The sequence below is a fragment of the Phycodurus eques genome, chromosome 6, assembly GCF_024500275.1.
Source record: "Phycodurus eques isolate BA_2022a chromosome 6, UOR_Pequ_1.1, whole genome shotgun sequence".
Taxonomy (NCBI): domain Eukaryota; kingdom Metazoa; phylum Chordata; class Actinopteri; order Syngnathiformes; family Syngnathidae; genus Phycodurus; species Phycodurus eques.
Genome location: NC_084530.1, coordinates 4,689,320 through 4,715,787, shown reverse-complemented (window position 1 = coordinate 4,715,787; position 26,468 = coordinate 4,689,320). Strand labels below are relative to the sequence as shown.

General features: G+C 39.9%; 1 protein-coding gene across 2 annotated transcripts in view; it reads left to right on the top strand.

Moving 5' to 3' along the window:
- sh3pxd2aa (SH3 and PX domains 2Aa) overlaps positions 1–26,468 on the top strand; it is a 152,517-nt gene that overhangs the window by 26,263 nt on the left and 99,786 nt on the right. Inside the window, exons 3-5 of one of the 2 annotated variants that reach the window (XM_061679036.1) lie at positions 17,372–17,447; positions 20,668–20,744; positions 25,932–26,023. In XM_061679036.1, coding sequence (XP_061535020.1) covers positions 17,372–17,447; positions 20,668–20,744; positions 25,932–26,023 — 245 coding nt within the window. The remainder of the gene's footprint in view (positions 1–17,371; positions 17,448–20,667; positions 20,745–25,931; positions 26,024–26,468) is intronic. The other variant, XM_061679037.1, reaches the window with a different exon arrangement.

The following is a 26,468-nucleotide window of genomic DNA, read 5'->3' as shown; positions in this document are numbered from 1 at the left end:
GTACTAGAGCAGTGTAAATAGTTTTTTTCTGCATGAATAATTATTTAGTTTGCCTTACTGTACTCTCTAGAGTCTTCCAGATTGCTTAATTTATGTTAAAATCAAAAATATTCTCTGCGGGGGTCCAGGGGAACCCCCGTTTTTTTTTTTTTTTTGCCACCTTTTTCAGGCCTTTGGTGTTTGCATGTCTGATAATGCATTCTTACAATCCATGATTTTTCTCCTACCCATATGATCAAAACATGAAGTATTATCTGTATTTCGTTAGTTTTTTCAGACATATTATTTACTGATTATCCAGGCAGAATTTGCAACTGAGGACACTAACTGCTGAAGCTTTGTAGGTGGAATTCTTTCAAGGATTCAAGGAGTTTAATGTTTACACCAAAACACATTTATACATGATATTGCATGTTTAATACCCAAGGTCCCAGATTAGCCCTATAAATCTCAAGACTTGTGAACTATAAATAGAATAACAAAATAAGATACAGTAAGACCGGAGACTGATGGTGACTCAGACAGTGCTTCAATTGCTAAAAGTGTTTCCTAGAGTACAGATCTGTACTCCTTCAAAGAAGTCGATGAGTTTTTGGAGCACACTTTTGGCAGAATGGTGAATGTACAAAAATATTTCCCTGATTTTGAAACGTTTGTACAGACTGTAAGTACCCTACAGAAGGATGGATGAATGTTTCCTCTCTGCTGGTGTTTTATGACTGGTTGGCCTTACTTTCTCCCTAATAAGATGCATTCTTTACGGGTTGTATCTTTAAATATGAACTGGGTAGAAATGCACAGAAGAGGGAGCTTGTATCAGAAGTCATTAAACAAACAACAACAAAAAAATAGATATTGCTATAAGACATGCTGACATTGTAAATGAGACGGACGGTGGTGGTGGTGGGGTCCGTACGTTCTCAGTCATGACTCTAATCTCAGTGCAGGGTCTTATTTAGTCCTATTCTCAGTGTCAGCATTTTATCAATCACAAGTAGTTGCAGGGAGAATTATAATGGTTAAGGCAGTAATCCAAGACACGTTTTAATTTTGTTAATGTTTATGTTTATCAGATTGTGGGCATGAACGTTTGAGGTTTTTTTTAAAGTATTAAAAGAAAAGGTGAACTGCTGTGATCAAGAAGAGTGCATTTTAGTTGGTGGGGCCTGGAACTGTTGCACTTGTGCTACTTTAGACAGAATATTACAGGAGCTCCACCCCTAATTGTCCTGTTTTCTGTCAAACATGACGAAAGAGTTGGACTTAGTGGAGGATGAAGCACTTAATGTCTATGGCTTTTAATACCAGGGCAGTTGGTTGTCACATTCACCCGGTTGGTTTTATTAGATTTGGTTTAATCACACATGGACAAGCCTAGGTTATTCTGGCATTTTAATGTTAATGTCTTACAGGATTAAAATTTTTGGAGTAACTTGAGAGCCAAGAAGGAGTTTATTTTCCTCCTTTCATCAGTGGTGGGTGGAAGGAAAATGTCAAGTGAAAGTGTTTTACCCACAGGTGCCAATACTAGGAACGTTATAGAGCAGATAGAGGTTGAACTATTTTCTTGAACTATTTTTTTGAACTATTTTCTTCAAGAGGCTAAAGGAGCTCCGGTCTTGAGGCATTTTACTACACTGGGTGACATAGATGCACCCACCTCTTCTTTTTTTAACCTGGAGAGATCTTTTGGACAAAGGAAACAAATATGCCTTCACTTGCCTGATGGGGTGCTAACTTCTGTTACTTCAGCGATAAGGAGGCTAGCGGTTTCTTTCTACTCCAACCTGTTCAAGGCAGAAAGGTGTGATGAAAAACCTGCTGAGGAAGTACTTCAGGGAGTCCCTCAGATGAGTTCTGATGCACAAGATGTCTTGGGGTCTGACATCAATCTGAAAGAACTAACGACTGCAGTGACTCAGATGGTCTCTGGAAAGGCCCCAGGGTTGGATGGAATACCAGCAGCCGTCTTTAAACACTTCTGTAATATCATTGGGAGTGACTTGGAGGTTTTTAAGAGCCCTTTAAAAAAGGGACTAATCCAGCATCATGTCTGCATACAGTGATATCTCGTCTACCTAAAAAGGAGTATTTAACAAGGCTCAAGAATTGGAGACCTGTGGTCGAACTTTGTCACATCAGAATGGAGACTGGACCCAAGAGCAGACAGAGGCTGAGAGTTTGTGATGAACAGTTTATTGAAAAGGGGAAATGTAGATTTCCCCTTTTCCCCGTGGAGGCAGGGAATGTGTGGCAGGCGGTGACGAGGGCTGGCGGCTGGCTTGACGGTGTGGCGGTAGGAGTTCACTTGGCGATGAAAACTGAGGAAACAATGAGGACAAGGAGAGACACAGAGTTCAGAAAGGAGACAAGGAATTGTTTAGCTTACGTGGAGACTGGGGAGCCGTTGTACCGCTGGAGAAGCTGTAATACTCTGGCAAGAGTTTCCGGGATCTGGCAGGCTTTTATGCAGGTGGTAACGAGGACTGATTGGTGACAGGTGCGCCGCCAAGAAAGATGTAATGATGAAATAGTACAGAGTCGACTCCCAAGGATCTGCCTTCTGGGCTATTTGAGGGAAACATGTCTGGTTACAGGGCATTACGGATACACCAACCTCAAGGATAAACTGCTAAATAGCCTGGTTCTTCCATAAAATAGTGGAATGGGCAAAGAAGAAAACATCACTGAATGTGCATGGTATTGCGGCATTGCAGATGTAACAAACAATCAAAAATGCACAAACTTTCACACAAAAAGTATGTTTCTGGGTTGTAAGTGCAAACGACACCCAGCTGGCCATCAAGCCTTGTAAATACAGAATTTCCAGTATAATTTGCACCTGTGGCTCAAAAGCAAAGCGCAGAGTCTCCGTTGCTGAAATGCACGGATGCAGTCAATAAATGGGGCGAGTTGCCAGCAGTTACTCAAAATATCCACTGCTTATTCTCATCTGTTTCCTCTTTGTGGTTATTCGCTTATTCCTTGACAATTGCGGTATGTTTTTGTTGTTCAGTCAAAAAATAATATAGTACAGTATACTGTATGTGGAGCCTCAAAACCCGATACAAGGTTGCCATTTTTTCAATGTGTGATAAGTTGTTGTGCGGCGAAGAGTCACCATCTGTGATCTTACTGAAATGGTTCACTTCAGTTGCTTTGCCTATAAGCTTGAATTGGTTCTGGGATGTGGGTTGACCTGATTGCTTAAAATTAAAATGTTCACATAAGAAAAAATGGAAATGTATTTATTGAATAAATCTATTCCAGGGTTAAACTATCGCTGTCATAAACTATTACCTGTATCATTTGTTTGCCATAATTGTTTTTTATATTTGAAAGTCATACAAGTGTTTAAAAAATTAACCACTATAAGGTTAATACATACATTGAGACCGCTAACAAGGTAAATGGTTGGTTGCACTTTTGCACTGATGGTTTTTAGCATTTATTTTGGTCTTCAAACCAACGCAAGAGCCGATGACAGAAAAAAAACATTGAGCTAAAACGTCAACGTAGCAACTTTACATCACAAGGAATTGGGACAAATTTCACATAAACCTTGTCTCACAGTATCACAACTCACCTCACTCATCGGTGGGTAAGGAAAGGAATAAACTTTTTATAGCATTTGGTTCCATCCCCCCAAAAAATCCACAAAAAAAAAATCACCCGTGCCGTGTGAAGTTACTTTTTGTGACAAAATGCCGAGTTCCGGTGTGTATCCTTCAAAATAAAAGGCTGCAATCTTAAAACAGGAAGTCAAGTTAAAACTGAATGAATTTTGGGTTATTTTGGTGTGGACTGGAACAGATTACTTGCATGTCCATTCATTTTAATGGGAAAGATGATTTGGGATACATGTGTTTTGAGGTATGAGAGTGGTGACAGAATGAATTGAACTCGTATCTCAAGGCAACACAGTAAAGCACTTAAACTAAGTTTATACACTCTTCACTTTTATGGTGAATGAAGACCCATCATAAAAAAGTAATCCAAGTCGTGAAGTAGCAAGCAGCCCAGACCATCACACTGCCAAGACCATGTTGACTGTTGGGATAATATTATTTTTTTTAAATCAAATGTGATGTCATTTTTAGACCAGATGCAATGGGCCATACACCTTCCAAAACGTTCCTTTTGGTCTTTTCAGTTTACGGAGTATTTAGCCAAAAATGTTGGGGATCATCAAGATGTTTCTTGGCAAATGTAAGAACTGTGTTTTTTATTTAGTTGAGTTTTCTTGTCTGTGATATATTAAAGTTGGCTTTATGATCCGAATCATTTAATTGTGATATGCAAAAAAAATCTTAAACAAGGAAGAGAGCAAATACTTTGTTTGACAGCACTGTATTTGTGGTAGCTGACAGACTTGTACCATTGCTCAACAACTGTTACTGTCGTTTCTCGTGTTTCTGTTCGTCTTCTCCAACTGAACAGAATGTGGAGGTGAAAGCTAGATATCTTTGGCATCTCTGCTTCACACTGAGCCTTGATTCAAGAATGTATTCAAGGATGCTTTCCTTACATTTCTAATGTGCGGACTCCTATATCAAAGAGTGCTGCCACTGTAGACCTTGATAAGGAAGTATGCGGTGATGTTTTCTCGACCTGGATATGTTGACCTCACACCAGCTTTCAAGGTGAAATGCCCGAAGACAATTAGACAATTTTGCAGCTGCCTCTACGAAAGGTTGTTATTTTACCTTATTACTTTCATGGTTTTCCGTGTGGGTCTTTTGACGATTTTGCATTTTTCAAAATTTCACATTACGATTATAGTGACCAAAATCATGATGGTTATCACAATGTTTTAAAAAAAACTAATTGCGAAATCACACATACACTCACTGAAAGCAAGACATTTTTTTTTTAAATAAAAAAATATATATATCAGCCCTATGCACTTTTTGTGCATTTAAAATTGTAAACAGCAACAGTTAAAGTACATTTTTATGCATGTCACGCATCCCACTCTTAACTGAAAATCATCAAATCAACAACCTTGTGCTCTTTGTTTGTGAAAAAATATCACTATCATCTGGGTTGCCTCCAACCATGTTCACAAGCACTTTAACATATGCAGCTGATGTCTCCTTTTTCGCTGTCTGAGTCATCATCGTCTGCTTCTTCTTTTTCTTCTATTGTTTGAATCTTCTTTCTCTGTTTGTTTGCTGTTGTGGTGTGATAGGAGAAGTCCAAAGGTAACTACAGTAATCCATCGCTATATCGGGGTTCACTTATTACTGATTTAGTGCATAGCAGATTTTTTTGGGATGATCACAATAGTACAGTTACTCACCTGCATGTCTTCGGTTTGGCACATTTGGTCAATTGCCAAATTGCTCAGTAATATGGCTGTCAAGTTACTATTTGAAACACAAGCCACAGTGAGAGCTTCATGAAATAAATTTACAAATACCAACCGAGCTCAATGTACAGTATAGCTAATGGACACACTCATAACTATATGGATCAGGTTGGGCCAACAATATGGAACAAATGCAAGTAAAGAGCAATGTTTAGGTTGTTTTTCTTCAACCTGTACTTTAAAAAGAGCACTGCAAGGAATTCTGGGATGCGGCAGTAAACACCATGATACTTTGCGCTGCCTACAACGTAGAGATAATCAGTTTGAGGCACATTGCCTAATGGTTTAGCCAGCAAATCGCCCGTCTTTCGCACATCTGCATGGGTTGACTTTCTTGTCAGTCAAGCAGAGTATGCCTTTCTTTTAAAGGCATGCGCTTGTGTAGCGTGTGTGGATAGCGACCTCTGCTGGACAAATCACTGCACCTCTCTAAAGTATCACATACTGACATTTTGCAACAGTTCAACAAATTTACCTCCACCACATGAGTTTCTCTGTCCATAACATGACAGCTAGCCTGGGTGAATATCCACCATTATCAAGCAGACCACATGGTAACGCTATAATGTCCAAGGCAAAGATAAGCAGAGCTGCAATGTTCACAGATTAGCATTAAGTAACGCCTCTCAAAACAGGCTAGAAGATGATGATCATTGCCAAATTAATTAATTAATCATTAATGATTCTGTTCAGGCATGAATATCATTACTGATTAAATGTTTCCTAAATAATTTGAGGCACTACTGTACTTACAATTAGCAGCCACACTGTTGATTCCATTTCTACTCTAGTTTGCGATGTAAAGAACAACAACTTGCCGCCACCACAGTGAATTTAAGCTACATTTAGGAATACCTTGGCCAGGGCAACACGATTATGGTCAAAATAATGATCACGTTTATTTTTAACAACATTGTGATAACGATTTTTCCTCATGTTAGTGAAAAATCTTTATTTTTATGGCACTACTTTTCAACAAACAACATGTAACAGTTTTCAGTGTAAAATCTTTAAATACGAAAAAATAGATAAAAAATTTCCCCCAAAAGATTCGACTTTACCAAGGGCTAACTGAATACATATTCGATTACAAGTTGCAATCACTAATTGAAACTTAATGGAAGAAAATACAACTTCTGCATAGTAGGCAAGAACATTAGTCTGCAAGCACTGACTTTTTCTTTGAAAATCCCTGTCAATATAGTGAATTGTTAAGGACTGGTATGTCTCCGTTGTTCTGCTTGACCATTGATCAGACCTGCACGGTCACAAACCGCAAAGAACTCGACAGTTGTGATTTCACTCTCGATTTACTCCCAGGGTTTTTTCATTGCGGTCAGGCCAGCCGAAAGGTTGAAGTCAAGGCAGCTGCTACATCGATTGTTAATAGTGTTTTACTGTAACATGCCTCCTCTCCGCTGACGTGCTGAGAGGGCCAACTTGAAAATAAAAGCTTCATATATTACTACATTGGACATCAATGACATTTTAGTTGGTCCCACGAGTACAGTGATGGCTCTAATGAAGCCCTAACCATGCGTTCGCCCCCTGGTGGCTGGCTGACTGTATTGCGGGGACTGCTGCAAATGAAGCACCCTTTATATGCAGCAGTACCCGCATTTTAAATGTAAAAAATCGCCAACGATCAGGCTCATTTAGTTGTGACAGCCAAAATCGTAATCATGATTAAATTTCGATTAATTGTGAAGCCCTATCCTCAGCTATGTCATAACTACTCTGGGCAGCATTAATTCTTCTCAAGATGACGCTGGCTTTGAAACAGGACTTGGGAACATTCAGTGAGCGCTACTTCCAACCCATTAAAAAAAATATATATATACAGTATATATTAGATTATAATGACTTGTCATGTAAATTGACTATAATCACTCATCTTACCTTGTTATTCATGGGACATACTATTTATGTATACTCTACACAAACATTAATACTTACATCTTAATTACTTAAATAATAATTACGAATTAATTAATTAATTACATTAATACTTAATACTTAAAAAATAATCTTTTATACAAACTTTTATACAAATTATATCGAATAATTAAACGCTATACGAAGCTTTATTCGATATATAAAGTGAGACCTGCTTAATAGTTATTGCTTTTTTCAGACCACTTGGTTATCCCCACTTGTGCTCAAGTTTGTCATTAAATGTTCTTAACACCCAGCAGCATTTTAAATTTCCCTTTAATATTTGCAGATAATCCAGTATGCAAGACTGGTTAGAAAGCCATGTTTAAATAATATATACTTGTCCCCTTACAGTCATTATTATGTTTTTCATCTTGCATACAGTACATATCGCCACCAATTTTAGTGAATATTGGCCTGATATTGTATTGAGTTATCTTGACATGAACGGACCACCTGTGAAAACATTTTGACTGAGGTAGCAGCTTCTGCTTATCTGCAGTATCAGTGGAAATGTTATGTCCAATCTGAGCCACTGGCCTGTTCTCAGCTCTCCAAAGGGTAATGGACAGCAAGTGGGTAAACAGCAGACATGACTTTGGGGACTTTAAGTCCACATATTTCAGTAGAAAAAAGAGATAACAGAAGGCAAATCTAATTTTCCATTTGTGTGTGTGTGATTCTGCTTCACCACCTGAGACTTCTGGTCCACCATGACCTCGTTTCTATACTGTTTTCATATCAAGAGAAGGTGTGAGTGGAGGACATCATGATCTACTTACTCCACACCGATCCCTTTCTCACTTGACAGCGGCCGTGGTGCTGGGAGAATTTCAGTTTTGGACTTATCCAGTGCCTTGGACACTATCCAGCCTCTGCTGCTCAGGGATACTGGCAGAGATAGGCTTTTGTTCACACTTAATGGCATAGATTACTGACTATTGGCTGAGGCTGGGGGTCTGCATGTCGGCCACTACTGTTAGCAGCATTTGAGCTTCGCAGGGGACTGTGCTCTCTCCAGTCCTGTTGACCCTATACACGTCTGACTGTGCAAGTCCCCATGCAGAAGTTCGTGGACGACATTTGTAATCATGGATGTTTTTGGGATGGGATACAATAGGACACATTTGATTTGTCACTTAGTAAAATTAATCTAAAATCCTATTGAATCAGTGCAATAAAATGCACATTATAGTTTTTCTGGACTCGATAAATTGTCATTGTTGTGGTGAGCCGGTAGGCGCACGAGTTGGTGTCTCTCTCTCTCTCTCTCTCTCACACACACACACACACACGGGAAAGTTAACTGTTTATTAAGCATAACCTCAGCGGCACACGTTAAATCAGCCAATAGTTGACTACAGCGAATGTATTTGATTGAAAGCTGAAGGGCTTGTCTCCAGCAGACCAACCACATAATCCTTCAGCTCAAGGCCGGGCTTTATTTTTCATGATTTCAGAGGCATACATTTTTTTGGGGGGGGAAATAGCTTGTCCTAAAAAAAAATATATATATATTTTGTGACAGGTCTAATTATTTGTCAACCATATGTAAATCAAACATTTACATTGTGCTGCTTGCTGTCTGTCAGGGAGCAGGTCGAACAACTTGGCGAATAAGCTGTTAGTCAACTAGGCTACTAACAACTGCAGCAGCAGAGTGCAGTCATGCCAGTCAGAGGTAAAACACTTATTTCCCCGAAGAGTGGGAAACAGACTTTTGTTTCACAAACTTGAGCCACAAGGGTGTGTGTCTCATTTGTGGCATTTGTCTGGCAGTCAGTAAAAGATGCCACATGAAAGGACATTTCACAGTTACACAAGTCAACAGCAACATCTCCTTGGACTTTCCCACAGGAAACAGCCTTCGTAAAGTAGAAAAAGCCGTTCACTGATGGCGGAATACATTTTTCCGGGACCATAAAAATAAGACTGGTCGACATATCTGTGTGAGTCAGCCTTTTCTGACATGAATGTCATCAAAGCCAAGTTCAGCAATTATTATTCCATCAGAGTCAACCGCAGCAGATACACTCTTGCTTACAGCTCTGTGTTTAAATCTATGCAGTGCCAGTCCTCTCGTTGACTGAAAGGTTAGATGTTTGAAAATGGTTGTTTGTGAATATCTTTTGTGTTTTTTACAGGTATGTTTTTTTTTTTGAAGTATTACAATTCATATACAATTAAATTTTTTATCACAGTATTGGTAATACATTGGTAAAGGTATTTTACAAAATATGAGTCCTGTATTACCATTTTTGAATGTGTGTCATTTGCAAAACAAGGAAATATACTTGCGCTATGGAAATTATTGTGGAGTGGTGGATCCGCCTGATTAATCTATGCAGTGCCAGTCCGCTTTCTGACTAAAAGATTAGATATTTGAAAATGGTTGTTAGTGAATATTATTTGCATTGTTTTAACAGGTATGTATTTTTTTTTGTGGATTGGGACATTCGCTTGATTGGATGCAGGTAGTGTGGGTTCAGTTCCCAATCAGTGACAGTGTGAATGTGAGTGTGAATGGTTGTCTGTCTCTGTATGTGCCCTGCAACTGACTGGCAACCAGTCTAGCGTCGAGTCTGTCTTTCACCTGAAGTCAGCTGAGATAGTCTCCAGCTCTTTGTGAACTTGAATAGGGTAAGCAGTACAGACGGATGGATGGATGGAAATTAGCAATGTTACTAAACATGAGTAGGTCTCCTGCATGGTCACTGTGTAGAAGTAGCTCACAGAAGATAAAAGGTTGGGGACCCCCCTCAAATGTCTGCATATCTGAAGTTTGCTCATAAAATTTAGTCTCTCAACACAGAGGGGGAAAAAACGATCTAGCGACAACCGTTGGTATGTATGTTGGGGCACTTGTAACTCTAGCTATCACTGTAGTAAGGGATTGACATACTGTCAGTACCATATTAACAGTTTGTTCCATACTGGCCTCAATTTCTTGTTGCAATCCTCATTTATTTTTCCACATCTTTCTGTGAGGGTCTTGTATTGCATGGTCCAGTAGTGCCATCTGAAATACTGCTCAGTAAAAACCCGAGGTTTGCCCACTCTGGACAAGGTTTGTTGATGTGGAAACCTTTTAGACTGTCAATGTCAGCATTACTAAATGTGTCCCTTTGATACTGCTGAACCCAAAGGCTGATCAGGAGTTCTACTTTTTGCCTTGACTGTAGTGATCTGTAAGTTGGCTGCGTAACGTTTTTAAACCTAAGGAAATCATTTTATCCACTGATTGAGACAGTTGCTGTCCTTAAAAGGGATACCAATGTTTGATCAGTCATTCAGAACTCAGTCAAGCTTTTCTACCGGTCTTAGTTTTTCTGTTAAATATTGGGATATGCTATTCATATTATTTGTATGGCTTATCTGCATATTAGTGGTAGTGCTGTGGTATACACAGCTTATTTTCATGGAGGCTGGAGGGGATTGATTCCCGTTCAAAGATCACAGATATGTCTATATATAGACCGCCGACCAGTCCATGATGTGGTCACCCATTTGGCCAAAGTAGTCTTGGATAGGTTCCAGCTTCTCCGGGACCCTGAACAGGAATAAGTGCTAGAAAATTAAAGAATTAATGGATTATCTATTTGTTGTTTTGTTGTAGAAAAAGACAACTAATCATATTCAATGACAATCACAGATGCTGCTGCTGCATTCCTTTGTGTGCGCGTGCATGCGTGTGTGAAAATGTAAATGTGTTTGTCTTGGGCAAACTGCCAGCCTAACTTCCACAAACTCCCTCACTTGTCTTTGATTAATTTTGGTGTGAACGCTTCCGTTGAAAAATTCCATCAAATGATGCAATTTCCCAACAAAGGATTCTTTAATCAGACATCCACTGAAATAAGTGAATGTTAAAATCTCATCAAACAATATCAGATAGATGTTTTGGTGTTGTTAAAATATGTTTCTTTTTTAAAAATATATTCCATCTGGCCCTGTGATTGGCTGGCGACCAGTTCAGGGTGTACCCCGCCTCTCGCCCAAAGATTGCTGCGATAGGCTCCAGCACGCCCGCGACCTTGGTGAGGATTATACCATCTGCTGGTTATGACTTGAGCTGGATTCAGCCCCTGGGTGAAACAGGATCCAATTCTATGACAGATCTTTTCCAGTTGAAGCCTATACCCAGATTCCATATCTCAAAATGCTCTACAGTCTTGGATTGTGGTCGACTATAATGAGGGGTTGAGGACAAACATAACTTGCTGCACCTGTTGTCTTTTGCAAGTATTGAAATATGGAATTGCCAGATGGGCCATAACACCCTCCAGTGTTGACATCTCTAGAACAGAGCGCATATTTTTAGATGACTGCAACCACTGGGAACCTCCCACAGAAAAGTATTATGCAGCTATTTTGCAGCTATGTTTTATTGGCATCTTCCAATCATACATTCCTGATATTCTAATAGTTGTCTTTAAAGAAATTGTAACTAACTACAGTTAACAAAGATCATTATTGAATATTGTGTCAAATATGTTATCACATTACCATTCCGTATTGGCAAACAGTGAAGTTCCCAACATAGTGACCTTTGACAGCTGCATGTATGCAGTGCTTGCCTGTGGTTCTGCCCTGTCAAATGTGGTGTGGTACACTATTAGAGATGTTTTCCAAAGCATAACATAGTTTTCAGTGTAAAGAACTGAATCGTCTTGATTCATTTCATAGCTAATCACATTTAGATGATTAGCTGACAGGGATGGGACAAATGTCCATCTTGCCAATTCCTTGACTAACTTCCTACCAGATAGATATATATATTTTTTTTGTTGTTGTTGCAAATCTTAATTCAAAATACCATGAGATGATAAGTGAAGCCCAGTGACCGAGTGGACTGCCAGGGTGGAACCTCGTCCAAATTGACCCTGATATTACGGATAAATAGATCCAATTCCAAAATAAATCCCTCCTGTGCTAACACAATACAAGTCGTTGGAGTCTAGAACATGATATTATTTGGTACAGTAACAGTATTTTCTGGGGGGGGGGGCAATCCGTTCGCTTTTGGCAAAGGATTTGGAACTAGGAAGCACACAAATTCCTCGTGGCTCATGAAAGCAACTCACCTATGATGAGTACTGTATGTCAACAATGTCACCATGTCCAAGCACACCGGCGTCGTAAGTTTGGATAAAATGTGTAACTTTTAAACAATTTCAAGCATTTAAAAAAAAATATTCATTTACAATAACTTTGTACTGTATTGGGTGTTGTAGGCCACACACACAAAACTACACAACAATAATTTTGTACTGTAAAGTAGTAATATGGGTCTGAATACTTTACATACCCACTGTCTCCCACAAACCAAATACTGTACTGCAGGACAGACAGTAATGCATGTTCAGAAACTTGCTTTTTATAGCCTCACTATATTAAAACATTCCTTTTAAAAATACAATAGAGGCTCTGATTAAAGGGCTTGGTACTGTGGGGAACAACACTGGTTTATCATTAACTATATACTGTATCTGCTAACAGCCAGAGAAATAACGTCCTTATCCCATGTCCTGCCTATCAAGCATTGGTTTGTAGCTGAAGTCCTTTTGAATTACTGAAAATCACATGGGTGCCGTGTCATGCTGGTCATGAGTTGTTCCAGAGTTTGAACACTTATTTCCATTCATTTTTGCCCTGTTACAGCTCAGCCCGGGGTAAACCCTTGCAGTCACATGACCACCAGCAGGAAGTCAATGACTCAATCTGCTGCCAAAGGACTGTGCGGCATCCCTGAGTTGATGCCAACAGACTTTTACAGTTCCTTATATGGCTGCTCTATTCTTAGTGCATGTGTGGGATGAACAAGGGGCTGCTGTTTGTCTCACTCTGAGAAGAGTCCAGCATTTGTGCTCAGGTCTCTACGGTTGAATTTCACTCTGCATCACAGTTTACTTAAAATATGCTGTATTTTAGTTTACTATTAATTAGGAGGTCATATACCGTACAAGAACGATAGTTTCATTTGGTGATTGTGTTGGAATGGTATTTGTTATTTTAAAAATTGAAAGGAATGTTTTGATGATTTTGAACATAAATAGATTTTTTAAATGGAATTATGATTGTGCTGGCACGGTGGACGACTGGTTAGCACATCTGCCTCACAGTTCTGGACCGGGGTGCAAATCCCGGCCCCGCCTGTGTGGAGTATGCATGTTCTCCCTGTGCCTGCGCGGGTTCCTCCCACATCCCAAAAACATGCAAGGTAGGTTAACTGAAGACTCTAAATTGCCCGTAAGTACGAATGTGAGTGCGAATGGTTTGTTTATATGTGCCCTGCGATTGGCTGGCGACCAGTTCAGGGTGTACACCGCCTCTCAGGCAGAGATAGCTGGGATAGGCTCCAGGACGCCCGTGACCCTAGTGAGGATAAGCGGAACGGAAGATGAATGAATGAATGAATGATGATTGCCAATGTGGTTTGAAACCAAGTAACTGTTGTGATTGTTTAATATACCCTTACCGAGGGATTAGATGTCATCACCCTTCACCAAACAGTCAACATACAGCACAAGAAGCTGGTTATACATGGTATTGGTGTCAAGACCAATTAAAAACTATTCTGTTTTTGATTTGATCATTCCAGCAATTGAATATTAATGGCTCAGAGATTGTCAGCGAATGCAAACATAAGATTGATGGGGGGACATTACATCCTTGTTCTGGTTACCTCACGTCGTCGCCCAGAGAAGAGATAAAACAGCCTTATTCCTCTTGTTTTTTTTTTTTACACCTGACTCCCGACAGTGGCCCAGAGTTCTGCTGCATCTTCCAATCACATGGCTTCACAACTCTTCCTCACACTCTCACTGTGGTGGTTACCAAGGAGACAGTGAAGTTAGCTTCTCAGATGTAGCACAATGATTTGGCAAGTGTCTCTCTTTTTTTTTTTTTTTTTTTTTACATCAAATTTTTGGATTGATGATGAATCACCAGCTGTACTAATGCCTTTGTTAATGAAACACTCATACTGTGTTTGCTGGAAGGTAAAAACTTGGTGGCCGTGCATGTTAAAGAGTTGTCCTGTCAGCTTGTGACCTGATCTAAAAAGTCCCACCTGTTCTTTTCCATGGTCCCATGATGCCTGGCAAGGTGCAAGGATGCCCCTTCTTGCCAGAAACCTGTCGACTGTGATGTGATATTGTGTAGAAGGCAAGCTTGAACCTGCTGGCATTATTTTGAATAATTAGCTGAAGATTTCAGGGAGCAGGTAGTGTGTCACTGAGATGTTATGGATTTGTGAAATAAGAGGTTGATTAAAAAAATCAGTTGGGCCAAGCAAGAGCTGACCCGTCAAGCCTTATAAGGAGTGCTAGCATAACCAATTCATGAAACAGAAATTCAAAACGCCTGCCTGCAAGCATTCTCATTAAAGGTATACTGTACAGTACATGCGGGAGATGGTGCAAATGAGCAGGTCTTTCAGTAATTATTTTGCTGCAGCCTAATAAGCACCGTCAAGTCTCCATTTTCTCATGGTACCTTTGGTAGTGATAGTCTCCGCAGAATTCTGTGACACTTGATACCAACACCCATCAGCCTAAGTTAGGGCTCCGACTCTCACTCTAAATTCCCATTCGCTATTCATATTGACAGTAACTTCAGAATCAGGATTGAATCATTACTCCTTGTACTATTACAAAATAATAGTCCAACAAATGAAAAATCCAATTTGATTAATTTAAAACTTAAACAAATAAATTGATTGAACCATAAAGAAAGTACACTGGCACATTTCGGCTGCCACATTTTAGCTGCCGTGTCTATCGTGTGTGTGTGTGTGTTCCAGGTTTTGTCTTCCCCTCCCTGTTTCACACACACCTGCTCCTGTGAGCATCTTCACCACCTGTGCCTCGTTCACCCTAATTACCTATTGTATTTAACCTCGTGTCTCATTCCCTCTCGTTGCCAGTTCGTTGTACCTTGTCGTTACGTTCCAGCATTCCTTGTCACAGACTCACAGTAAGACTTTGACCCTGTTCCGATTATCAACCTTGCCTCTTTGCCTCATGTTCTTGGATACTGTTGCCTTTCTTGGATTGCCTGCCTGTGTACCGACCTATGCCCGTCTATTAAACCTCTCTTTTTGGAAACTGTCCATTTGTTTTGGAGTCGTGCATTTTTGGGTCCTATCCTCTGTTCCGTTTATGACAGTGTCTCCTTCCGGAAAAGTTTATTTTTATAACAAATGACTTCCCAATCAGAATCAAATTGTCACTCTTTGCACTATTCCGAAATAATAGTCCAACAAATGAAAAATCCAATTAGATTTTTTGAAAACTGTCTATTAAATGTAAAGAGATTACATTGGCATAGTTTGGCTGTCGTGTTTTACTGCTGCATCTCCCTCTGGAAAACGTTTTTTTAAATTTGAAATGGCTTACTTTAACTAGGATCCCCCGCTGAGCAGCTCCTCTGCGTGAGGCTAACTTTCTCCGGGGGTGTAATGATTCATTTTGGCAGTGATTCAATTCGTGATTGCCGATTCGATTCATGGACGATGTCGGTTCATCTAGAACGATACAATCCGAAACCATTCAGTGTTTGGAAATCGATTAGATAACTTTTTAGCCAAAAAAATCCAACCAGTCTGACAGTGAAATAAATACCTGGATACTGGACAGTGCAGGTAAAATTTATTTTGTTTCTTGTAAAGGTATCGGGTAAAATTAATTAAAATAAACAATATCCCCTTATTATGGCAAGTAATAACAATGTCAATTGCATTCACACTTTATTTGAACAAAGTGCAACTAACATCTCTTCAGGTTGGATTAATAGTAAGTTTACCTGCTACTTCTGATGTTGTTTTTCACCATAGAAATAAAAATCTTATTGCGATTGAACACAAAATATGTAATGCTCAAATGTTCGAATTATATTTATTACTACTCACTCACTAGTCACGATCTGTGGCGTAGTGGTCACATAGCTCTGAGAAGCTCGTCATGTCAAAGTTAACCTCTGTCATGAGTGAAACTCTCGAAAGTAATGGTTCTCAAAAGTGTGTAAAAAGTACCACTATTGGAATGTGGGCTCACTCTAGTGGCAAGAATTACTGAATTAAAGGTTCAAATTGTGTTAGTGTCTTAAAATGTTTAATCCAATTTTTAATGTACAGTTGTATTTAACTTTTAAGCACAATACACTTGCATTTAATTCTTTGTAACTGTTTTAAAGATACATTTATATATGTGTGTGTATATATATATATATATATATATATATATATATATATATGTGTGTGTATATGTATGTGTATGTATATGTATGTATATATACATATATGTACATATATATATATACATATATGTATACAAACATCCCACATCCATTTTATTATTTTTTTTAATCATCATCATTATTTTCCCTCTATATTTCTCTTTTTTTTACTGTATTGCTAATTATGCCTCAGTTGAATAAGTGATCTGAGATATGAATCTGTATAAAAACAAGAAGGCTGACTCACTCATCTGCACTCGCTGACCTCTGCTCCATCTCGTGTCCCACATCACTTGCCATTTTCTGTCGTTCTCACTTAACCTCCAACTTCAATGTCAGCACTTCTCACACCATGTTCGTGTCACTGAGCATTTTGATAAAATGACAGCTTGTTTAACTCCCACAAATGTCTGCTCTGATTACTTGGAAGAAGATAGATGTGGACTTCAAATGAATATTTGTATGTTTCAAAGCTACGTCAATAAGATGTAATACCACTCTTATCAATGTTATTTAATGGTAAACTCAATTGTGTGATGTACGGTAACAATTGCAGATTAATCTTGGATGCTTGAATCCATTAAATTTAAAGCATATATAAAACATTTTTAAACTCTTCGATTTTGTTTTTGACATGAAAACAGCATAGTGTATCATCATGAGGAACCATCTGTTACTTAGCTCCATTTAGTTCTCAGCTTACTTTTTTAGACATATGAGAGGGATATTCCTCTCATATCAGTGATTGTGTGTTCAGCGAGCTTTTTAATATAAGATTTATGATAAAAGCTATTTCCCAAAATGCCTCTTTTGTTTTATTTTTCACAGATGCAGATACTTGACAAGTTTCCAATTGAGGGTGGGCAAAAAGACCCAAAGAAGAGGATTATCCCCTTTCTCCCAGGTAATAGCCTGCTCTCTGAACAGACTCTCATATTAATAATATATGTGCAGTGCGTCAATGTGAGCTGGGCACCGATGCCTGTGTGCTCTGCACATGTGTAGACATGTGTCCATTGCTTTATAATGTCAACAATGTTTGTTTCCCGACGCGATCTAAGTATTACTTTTTTCAGGGTCGCTTACCGAACGTCTGGTTATTCATGCATGGATCATGCATCATTACATGGATTGGTGTGTATGTGCATGCATCATTGCATTGATCCAAGTTATGCCACACATGCTTGTCTCCTCTGTTGTAAGTCACCGTTTGACATTCAGGCTCATGCCAACCCACAGGAGAGTGCCAGTGATCAATAGTTGTTGGTGCCTCTTTAGTGTCGAGGGCAGAAATGTTCAGTGGCTCGACTATCACACTGATGTATTGTATGCATCTCTCTCCCCTCGTGCTCTCCTCCTGCTTTAAGGGATTCTTTCTCTTTATAAATAAATCCGACAACCTCTTGAAGTCAGTCATGGCAACAAATACAGTGGTACCAATGCGATCATAAGATGGTGCTTAACCGTGTGGTCGCCTCGGTTACGTGCTCTCTAGTATTGTCAGAGTTTTTTTGTTCGTCTACATTACAAAATACGTCTACTACAGAGATTATGTGACTCAGTTACTGGTTTGGTGCTGTCACAAAAAAGGACAAACTCCGACTGCAACAGACAATCAAAAATGCTGAAAAAAATTGTCGCCTCCCCCCTTACCACCCTTGAGGACTTGTACACTGCCAGAACTAAGACAAGATCATGCAAAATCCTCTTGTACCCTCCACATCCTGGTCACCACCTCTTTCAGCTCCTTCCCTCAGGTAGGCGCTATCGAACAATGCAAACTAAAACTAGCGGACATTCCAACAGCTTCTTCCCTCTTGCCATTAACGTCTTAAACTGTTGACTTACAATTCCATTGTAACATGCTGCCAATTTTGTCTTGAGATTGTAGTCACATCTCTGTCGGGCCAGTTATAGGTTATTCGTGCACTCACTGTAGTAGTCTCGCCACTCTGCACTACTTGCATATCTGTTGTTGACCAATACTGGCCACTCGTGCTTGAGAAGTCTCTGCGCCTTTTGCACAATGGTCACTGCACTAGACTATTGTTCTATTAGTCATTTCAAACTGCTGTAAATTGCCAGAGTACTCGGCATCATTTTGCACAATTGTCAAACATTTTTTTTTTTATCGGCATTACCACCTTTTATTGCTCAGTGACTGTCTGTTTATGTTTTTATGTCTCAAAAGTATTCTCTGTCAATTGACTGTCTGTTCTCATACTATAGCAGCTCCAACTACCGGAGACAAATTCCTCGTGTGTTTTTAACATACTTCGCAAATAAAGATGATTCTGATTCTAATTATCTGTTCCATGACATGTTTTAGATAAATTGCATTGGAAATAATTGGTTCCAGAGCCCAAAAATGCTGGCATCATAAAACCTTTATCAACAGTACAGGCAATGTTTAACGTAACATTGTATTCATGTGAGACTGAATATTGCTGTGACCATGGTGGCTGACAGCCAAACCTTACTGACATCTTCTGGTGGGCCAGAGTTTGAACAGTCCACTCAGTGTCGTGTTGGGGAGGATACTTGGCCAGGTGTTCCGGCACGTTGGCCTGCTCTCTGGCCTGCCCTGCCTTTCGCCTGCAGATTCTTAATGCACCACATACAATCGGACTGGGTGTGGGGTGGTCTGGTACCCTTGCCCCTCCGTTTGGGACTGGTCGGTGTGTTTCAGTTGGGCTGGGGGACCGCCCTGGGTCCTGGGGAGTGAGTGGCGTCCTCCTGGGTCAGTCCCCCACAAGATGGGGTCGCTGGCATGGCACCCCATTGTGGGTGGAGGGGGCCGGCTAAGCAACTCTGTACACCAGTTGACTAACATGCATGTGATGATGCAGTCAGCGTCTCGCCTGCCATCTGCCAGTGGGTTTACAGCTTCCTGACGGGCAGGACACAGCAGCAATACTGGCCACTCGTGGCTGAGTAGCATCTGCACCATTTGCACAATCGACTGAGTAGTATCTGCAACATTTGCACAATCGACATTTTTGCAGATTATCGCACTACTAGTCACTTTAAACTGCATACATTTCTTGAAGTCTCTGCACCCTTTGCACAATGGTCATTGCACTTGACAATTGCTCTATTGTCATTCAAACTGCTCTCATTGCTAGAGAACTCTGCATCTATTTGCATCCATCCATTTTCTTTACCGCTGCTCCTCACTAGGGTTGCGGGCTGCTGGAGCCTATCCCAGCTATATCTATTTGCACAATTGTCAAAAAAATAAATACAAATTGTACCGGCATTACAAGATTACTAGCAACCTTTAATTGCTCAGTGACTGTTTTTCTCAATGTCTTTGTCTCAAAAGTATTCTCTGTCAATTGACTGTCTGTTGTCGTACTTGAGCGGCTCAAACTACCGGAGACAAATTCCTTGTGTGTTTTTGAGATACTTGGCAAAATAAATCAGAATCAGAATCATCTTTAGTTGCCAAGTAGACATGCTATAGGCTTTAATTGCTTATACTGGGACAACTAACAATAACACAGGGTGTATTAAGATATAAACTCACTATAAGAGCCTCCCACCGCACCACTCATAAGTAGCACTGCCTTGCTCATTTCCCCACATCCTGTCTTGCCCTGCCCGTTTCTGTCCTCTCTCATTTTGTCCTTTTGGTTAGTTGTTGCATGTCCTCACAGGGTGTCCTCCCCGTCCACAAATAAGAACACGATTTGACTTTGTAACATTACTTGTACTCAAATATCTGTCTAACTATTGTTCTGCTGTGGTTCGGACCCCTATTCCCCTTGTCTGTTCTGTCCCTCGGTCTGTTCCCTAAATGCCATTTCTGTCCAGCTGCATTTTCAATAAACATTAGAATGATTGAAAAAAAAAATAAGCAGAGGAAGTATTTCAAACTACCCTGTTGCACAGCAAAACTGTTCCAGAACAAAAGCCATACAGATCAATCATTCTACATGGCCATGCAGCTGGACAGGACGGGTTTCAAAAATAATAAAAATTAAAAATAACATTCCGTTCAGCCAAACCTGATTTGATTCGCTCTCTTTTTTGGCAAGTGGTTGATCATTTATCTAAAAATGTCTTTCCCCTTCATAGTCCTCCAGATATGCCATAAACTTGTTCCCTTTGCTCTCATGCAGGCAAAATTCTCTTCCGAAGGAGTCATGTGCGAGATGTGGCCATGAAGCGACTGCGTTTCATTGACGACTACTGCAGGGTAAAGAAACCTTATTGGAAACATCCTTCAGTTTCCCATCTGACTCTGGCGAATATCTCCAGTCTATATGAGGTCAAAGGTCTTGGCCCTGGTGTCCTTCCACATGCTTCAGAGATGGAATACGTGGTTTCGACACAATTATTATTATCATGGGAGTCTATCAGCTAGTATTATTAAGTTTTGAAGATGCGCTGATATCTTACACAGCTTTTACATTTGACATGCTGGGAAGGTGTAGAAGAAGAAGAAGTAAATGAATAATTGTCATGAACATGCATGCATGCACACGAAATTTGTTCTCTGCGTTTAACCCAACACAGTGAACATGTTAGTGTAGTGTCAGATTCAACTTTGTAAAGAACTGTTCAAATGTTCATGTTTTAAATATTCAGGCTGAATTTACACTGAGGGTTCAAGTGTCCAATTCCGATTAATGCCTATATCCTATTTTTTAACCATCTATTAACTTGTACATTTCAAGTGACACATATCTGACATGGCTGTGGTTATGGCAAGACATTAAACAACTCCACAAGCGCCAAAACTGGGCAGTGACAACACAAACTAATCAATAACGCATGAATAATACAAATATTAAACATTCCATACTGTTTAGTTGGCCTTAGCTGACTCTTTTTTTAGACCATATTTAATCATCTATCTTTTGCTGTAGTTAAGGCTTTGTTTACACTACGTTCCCGGCGGCCACGGCAGCCTTGTTTCAGGTAACATTGACAAAACGGGATTGGTGCGAGACAACGCGAGGGAGGGGATGGGAAAATGTGACAGGGAGTAAATGCCCACTGAGACTCTAAAAGTGTCAAAACATTTGCCACAGCAGTCACGGTATGGAAGAGACGCCTGGTTGTAGTGGAACGGTGGTAACCCAACTAAACTTGACAGTACCTAATCGGACGTATACAAATTTGGGATGGGAAGTATGTGTATTTCTGGGCATTTCGCACTTGCCACCTTCAACTCTTCTATTTAATTTACATACTACAATGCCTACTGTGGCATACTTGTTTGTAATGCTTAATATTGACTGTTAGTGTGTGTGTGTGTGTGTGTGTGTGTGTGTGTGTGAGAGAGAGAGAGAGAGAGAGACAGAGAGAGACAGCTCATCATCATTCACAGACAACTCTACATTGTAGTAGGACACTAATTACTGTTCCAACACAAACTTTTGAAAATGAAACACATTAAGGATTTACAGATAAAAAAAAAAAAGCGATCACAGAATAGACTAAAAGACTTTTGACAAACACAATTTACAACTTATTCATTTACAAGGGTCAATTCAGAGTGCGGCATCAACGGTGGCCCGGGGCCACTCAGCCGCTGTGTCAGGCCACCACCTACATATAGACACTGTCCCAAATTTCTAAGTCACGGAAAATTTTCGCCCGCCGGAAAATGGCCCAAAACTGCATTTCAGTGTCGGTCTAAAATTATTTTATTGACTAAACATTCCGTTCAAGGCAGAATGTTGTGATGACGCAAGGAGGAACTGCAACCAGCATTGCCTGACTGGATAAGCACGCACAAATTTGGGTTAGCCTCAAGATGATAACCGAAGGTCATGCCGCTAGCCTCATAGCACGTACTTTGCACCCTGTAGAATGTATATCTGCCCTCCCTGAGCGTGCTTAAACTAAGCGCACAACGAAAGTAATTACCCTCATTTTATATTTAATTACAAGCCACATCGTTATAGAAATCGCCAGATTAATGGTAACAGGCAATGGAAAACTCCATTGACAGGCTAGCTAATATTAGCATTTGATCACGGGAGGCATTTACCTTCAAATAAGAAATATTCACACAGAAACGGCGTAGTAACACATACAGACAGGTAATATAACAATACTCATGGGGATATATTCTTCCTTATCTGTTAAAAATGAGTTTATTAATGTTATCCTGTGACTTTCTTCTGCTACTCTTTTTTTTATCCAACAATAAACGAGTAGCTCTGTGCATGCATAACACCACACTGCCCCTAAGAGGCCAAGGTGCACACAGCAGGATCAGCAGAGAGTCATTGACTGTATCAAGAAAACACTTTTTCCTGACTGTGACATGAAATCAGATGAAACTTTTCCTGTTTTAGGTAAATTAGGATGACCCAAATTATTTGTATTTGCTAAATGCCACAATAATAAAAGGATTTTTTTAGACGACTCTAATGGACAATACAGTCATGGCTAAAAGCATTGGCACGTTTTTAGCCATGAATGTATTTGTTTTCTTTTTTGTCAGTTTCTATTATTTGAATATATTATTATTTCATCCATCCATCCATCCATCCATTTTCTGAGCCGCTTCTCCTCACTAGGGTCGCGGGTCAAGTATTATTTCAGTTGTTACTAATTTATTTTCGGGTTGTTTTTTAAGTTACTGTATATTTGAAATTGAGTATTGGCAGTTGAAAAAAAATACAAAGTTTTAAAATAAATGATCGTGTTTATTAATTGTGATTTCACTATCAATCAAAGTAATCGTGATTATTATTTTGTCCACAATCGCCCAGCCATAGTATAGCATCCCTTCGCCATTTACACTACATAAACGTCAGATCAAATATCCAATAGGATTCACCATAAATACATTGAAAAAATTGCAGCTACTTGATATGATCGGGAGTCACTGATGGTGTAGTGGTACACTCGCCTGACTTTGGTGTGGGCAGTGTGGGTTCAGTTCGGTGTGAATGTGAGTGCGAATGTTTGTCCGTGTCTATATGTGCCCTGCGACTGACTGGCCTCCAGTTCAGGGTGTAGTCCGCCTTTCGCCCAAAGTCAGCTGAGATAGGCTCCTGCGATCCTAACCAGGATAAACGGTGGTGAAAATGGATGGATGGATGGATGATATGATCGGTATCAGCAGTGAACGGCAGATCTCGATCTTGGATTATCGATAACGGAACCGGCAGTATGAAACACTGATCAGAGCATACCTAATTACACATAATATGCACAACATCGAGACACAAGATTAAGCGCTGTTGTAATACCAGTGCAAAGTAAATATTTTCATAATTTTGTAATTGATTTTGTCATTTTTATTGAGGGGAAAAAAAAAATGTCCCCCTGCTGAGAGAACCTAATATTGCCCTTCTTATTCCTCATATTTATGCTTGATTTAGACCCTACGCACCCCGCCCGCCCCAGCTGTTTCCTTGCTTTAGTGCGGCACAGATTGTCAGAATTTGTTGGGCATTGCAGTCCTTGTCTCTTTTTCTTGAAACGCAAAGGAACACCATTATGAATCTGATGTGTGACGATTGCAAAATAATTGAAACTGAAAAGAAATCAAATGCACATGAAATAAGTCCTCTGCTCAAATTTAGCTTTATTAGGAAAGACATCCTTACTCATACCCAAATAACCTGGAGCACTGTAATGTTGACAGTTGCGATAGCGAGCCTGTTTTTTTGCCCACCATTGGCTTGTCACAGTGTTTACTTCCTCCATCCTGTTCACGAGGCAAACAACAGAGAGGAAGAGTAATTACCCAGTGTTCTCAAAGCAGCTGCTCTCTGGAGATTGTGGGATGCTGAGTCCATCCAGCCTTGGGTACATAATGAGATACTACCTCTTCAATCAAAACCACAAGGCTCTTTCAGTAATATAGGACACTGTGAATGCAATAGGAATGTTGCTCAGATTTGAATGAGCATTCCACATTCTACATACAGTCTATGTGCTTATCTTAGCTTTAATAACTGGTGATCGGTTATAATCTTTTTAAACTCGCTGATCGACCCCAAAAATCCTGTGGTGTAAAGCCCATTATTTTTATTTGCTAAATGCCAGAATGAGTGATTTTATTTATTTATTTATTTTTCGACAATTTTTCATTGTTTTCTTCAAAGTTAGAAGAAGAGGAATCATCATCTTTATTTGTCATGAACTAATGCGCAAAAATTTTTTCCTCCGCATTTTTCCCATCAGAGTTGTGGACACAGCAAACATTTTTTTTTTTTTTTTTTTTTTTTACTACACTGTTATTATTAGTGGCATAAAGTAGAGCAGGGGGATACCTAAGTGCCTGTAGAGCAGTTCTGGTTATTGGTGTCTTGCTCAAGGACACCACAGCTATGGGTCTGGGGGATGTTGGTGGTGGATGGTACTTTGCCACATCCTCTCAAGCTGACTTTTTTTTTTTTTTTTTTGCCCACATTCTCCTGGTGGTTGGGGACTTGAACTGGGGTCCCTGTGGTGGCAGACCATGATCTTAACCTCTTGGCCACGACTCCCCCCCCCTGTTGAGGCTTGGCTTAATCATAGTCACCGTTCTGGGTCAAATACTGTCCTCAACACTGGCAGTCAAGATGCAGAGTTTTGTGGTAATATTAATTGTAATCATGGCAAGGATTTACATACATTTCATTATTATTTGGTACCATAGCCTTTAAACTGTATGACTTGGGTCAAACATTTTGCATATCCTTCCACAAGCATCTCACAATAGTTGGCAGGAATTTTGACCCATTCCTCCTGACAGAACTGGTGTAACTGAGCCAAGTTTGGAGGCCACCTTGCTCCCACGTGTCTTTGCAGGTCTGCCCACTTCCTGATGCTGCGACCTCTGTATTTCACACTTGGGATGGTGGTTTCAGGCTTGCAAGCTTTCCCCTTCTTACTACAAACATTACGATGCTCATTATGAACTATATAGCTATAAACGTCTTGTTGATTGGAAACCCACGGAGACTCACACACACACACACACACACACACATATATATAGCCATCCATCCATCCCTTTTCCGTACCACTTATCCTCACTAGGGTCGCAGGCGTGCTGGAGCCTATCCTACTCTGGACGAGAGTCAGTGTGAACCCTGAACTGGTCGCCAGCCAATCACAGGGCACATAAACAACAATTTGCACTCACATTCACTCCTACGGACGATTTAAAGTTTTCAATTAACCTAGCATGCATGTTTTTGGGATGTGGGAGGAAACTGCAGTAGCGGAGAAAACCCACGCAGGCATAGGGAGAACATGCAAACTCCACACTGTTGAGGCCGAATTTAACCCGGGTTCTGAGAACTGTGAGGCAGATGTGCTAAAAAAAAAATATATATATATATATATAACAACAGCGGAATTGGAATGTCATTAAATGTAATGATTCAACTGAATAAAACTTCATTGCTTTTTGTAATCCTCTGTTTAGGCACTTATACGACTCCCGCCTCAAATCTCACAGAGTGACGAGGTACTACGCTTCTTTGAGACAAAAGCCGAGGACCTAAACCCCCCTGTGGAGTGAGTGTTTCATACTGTGCATATGTGCAAACACACACACACACACACACACACACACATGCTATTATGTAACATTCATATGTTGAAGTGTTTATGTGGTGGTCCAGTTGAACCAAACATCACGCCAACTGGACATGCTGCATCTTTGGAGACATTGAGACTTGGTTTAATTATAGTTTCGTCCTTACGTCATTCTCAATAAATGTGTCCTCCTCCTCTGTAATTACAGGCAGTGAGAGGCAGAGAGTTTTGTGGTAATATATTTATTCTCTGCACTTGATCTGTTGTTTCCTTGTTTTTATTTGATTTGTAAAGTGACCCTGGGTGCTCAGAAAGGCGCCTATAAATAAAATGTATTATTAATAATAATATTAATTTTAATTAAGTCTACATTTTGATGACAGCATTTTTGTGTTGCTCATTATGCCAGTGAAGTCATCTCAGG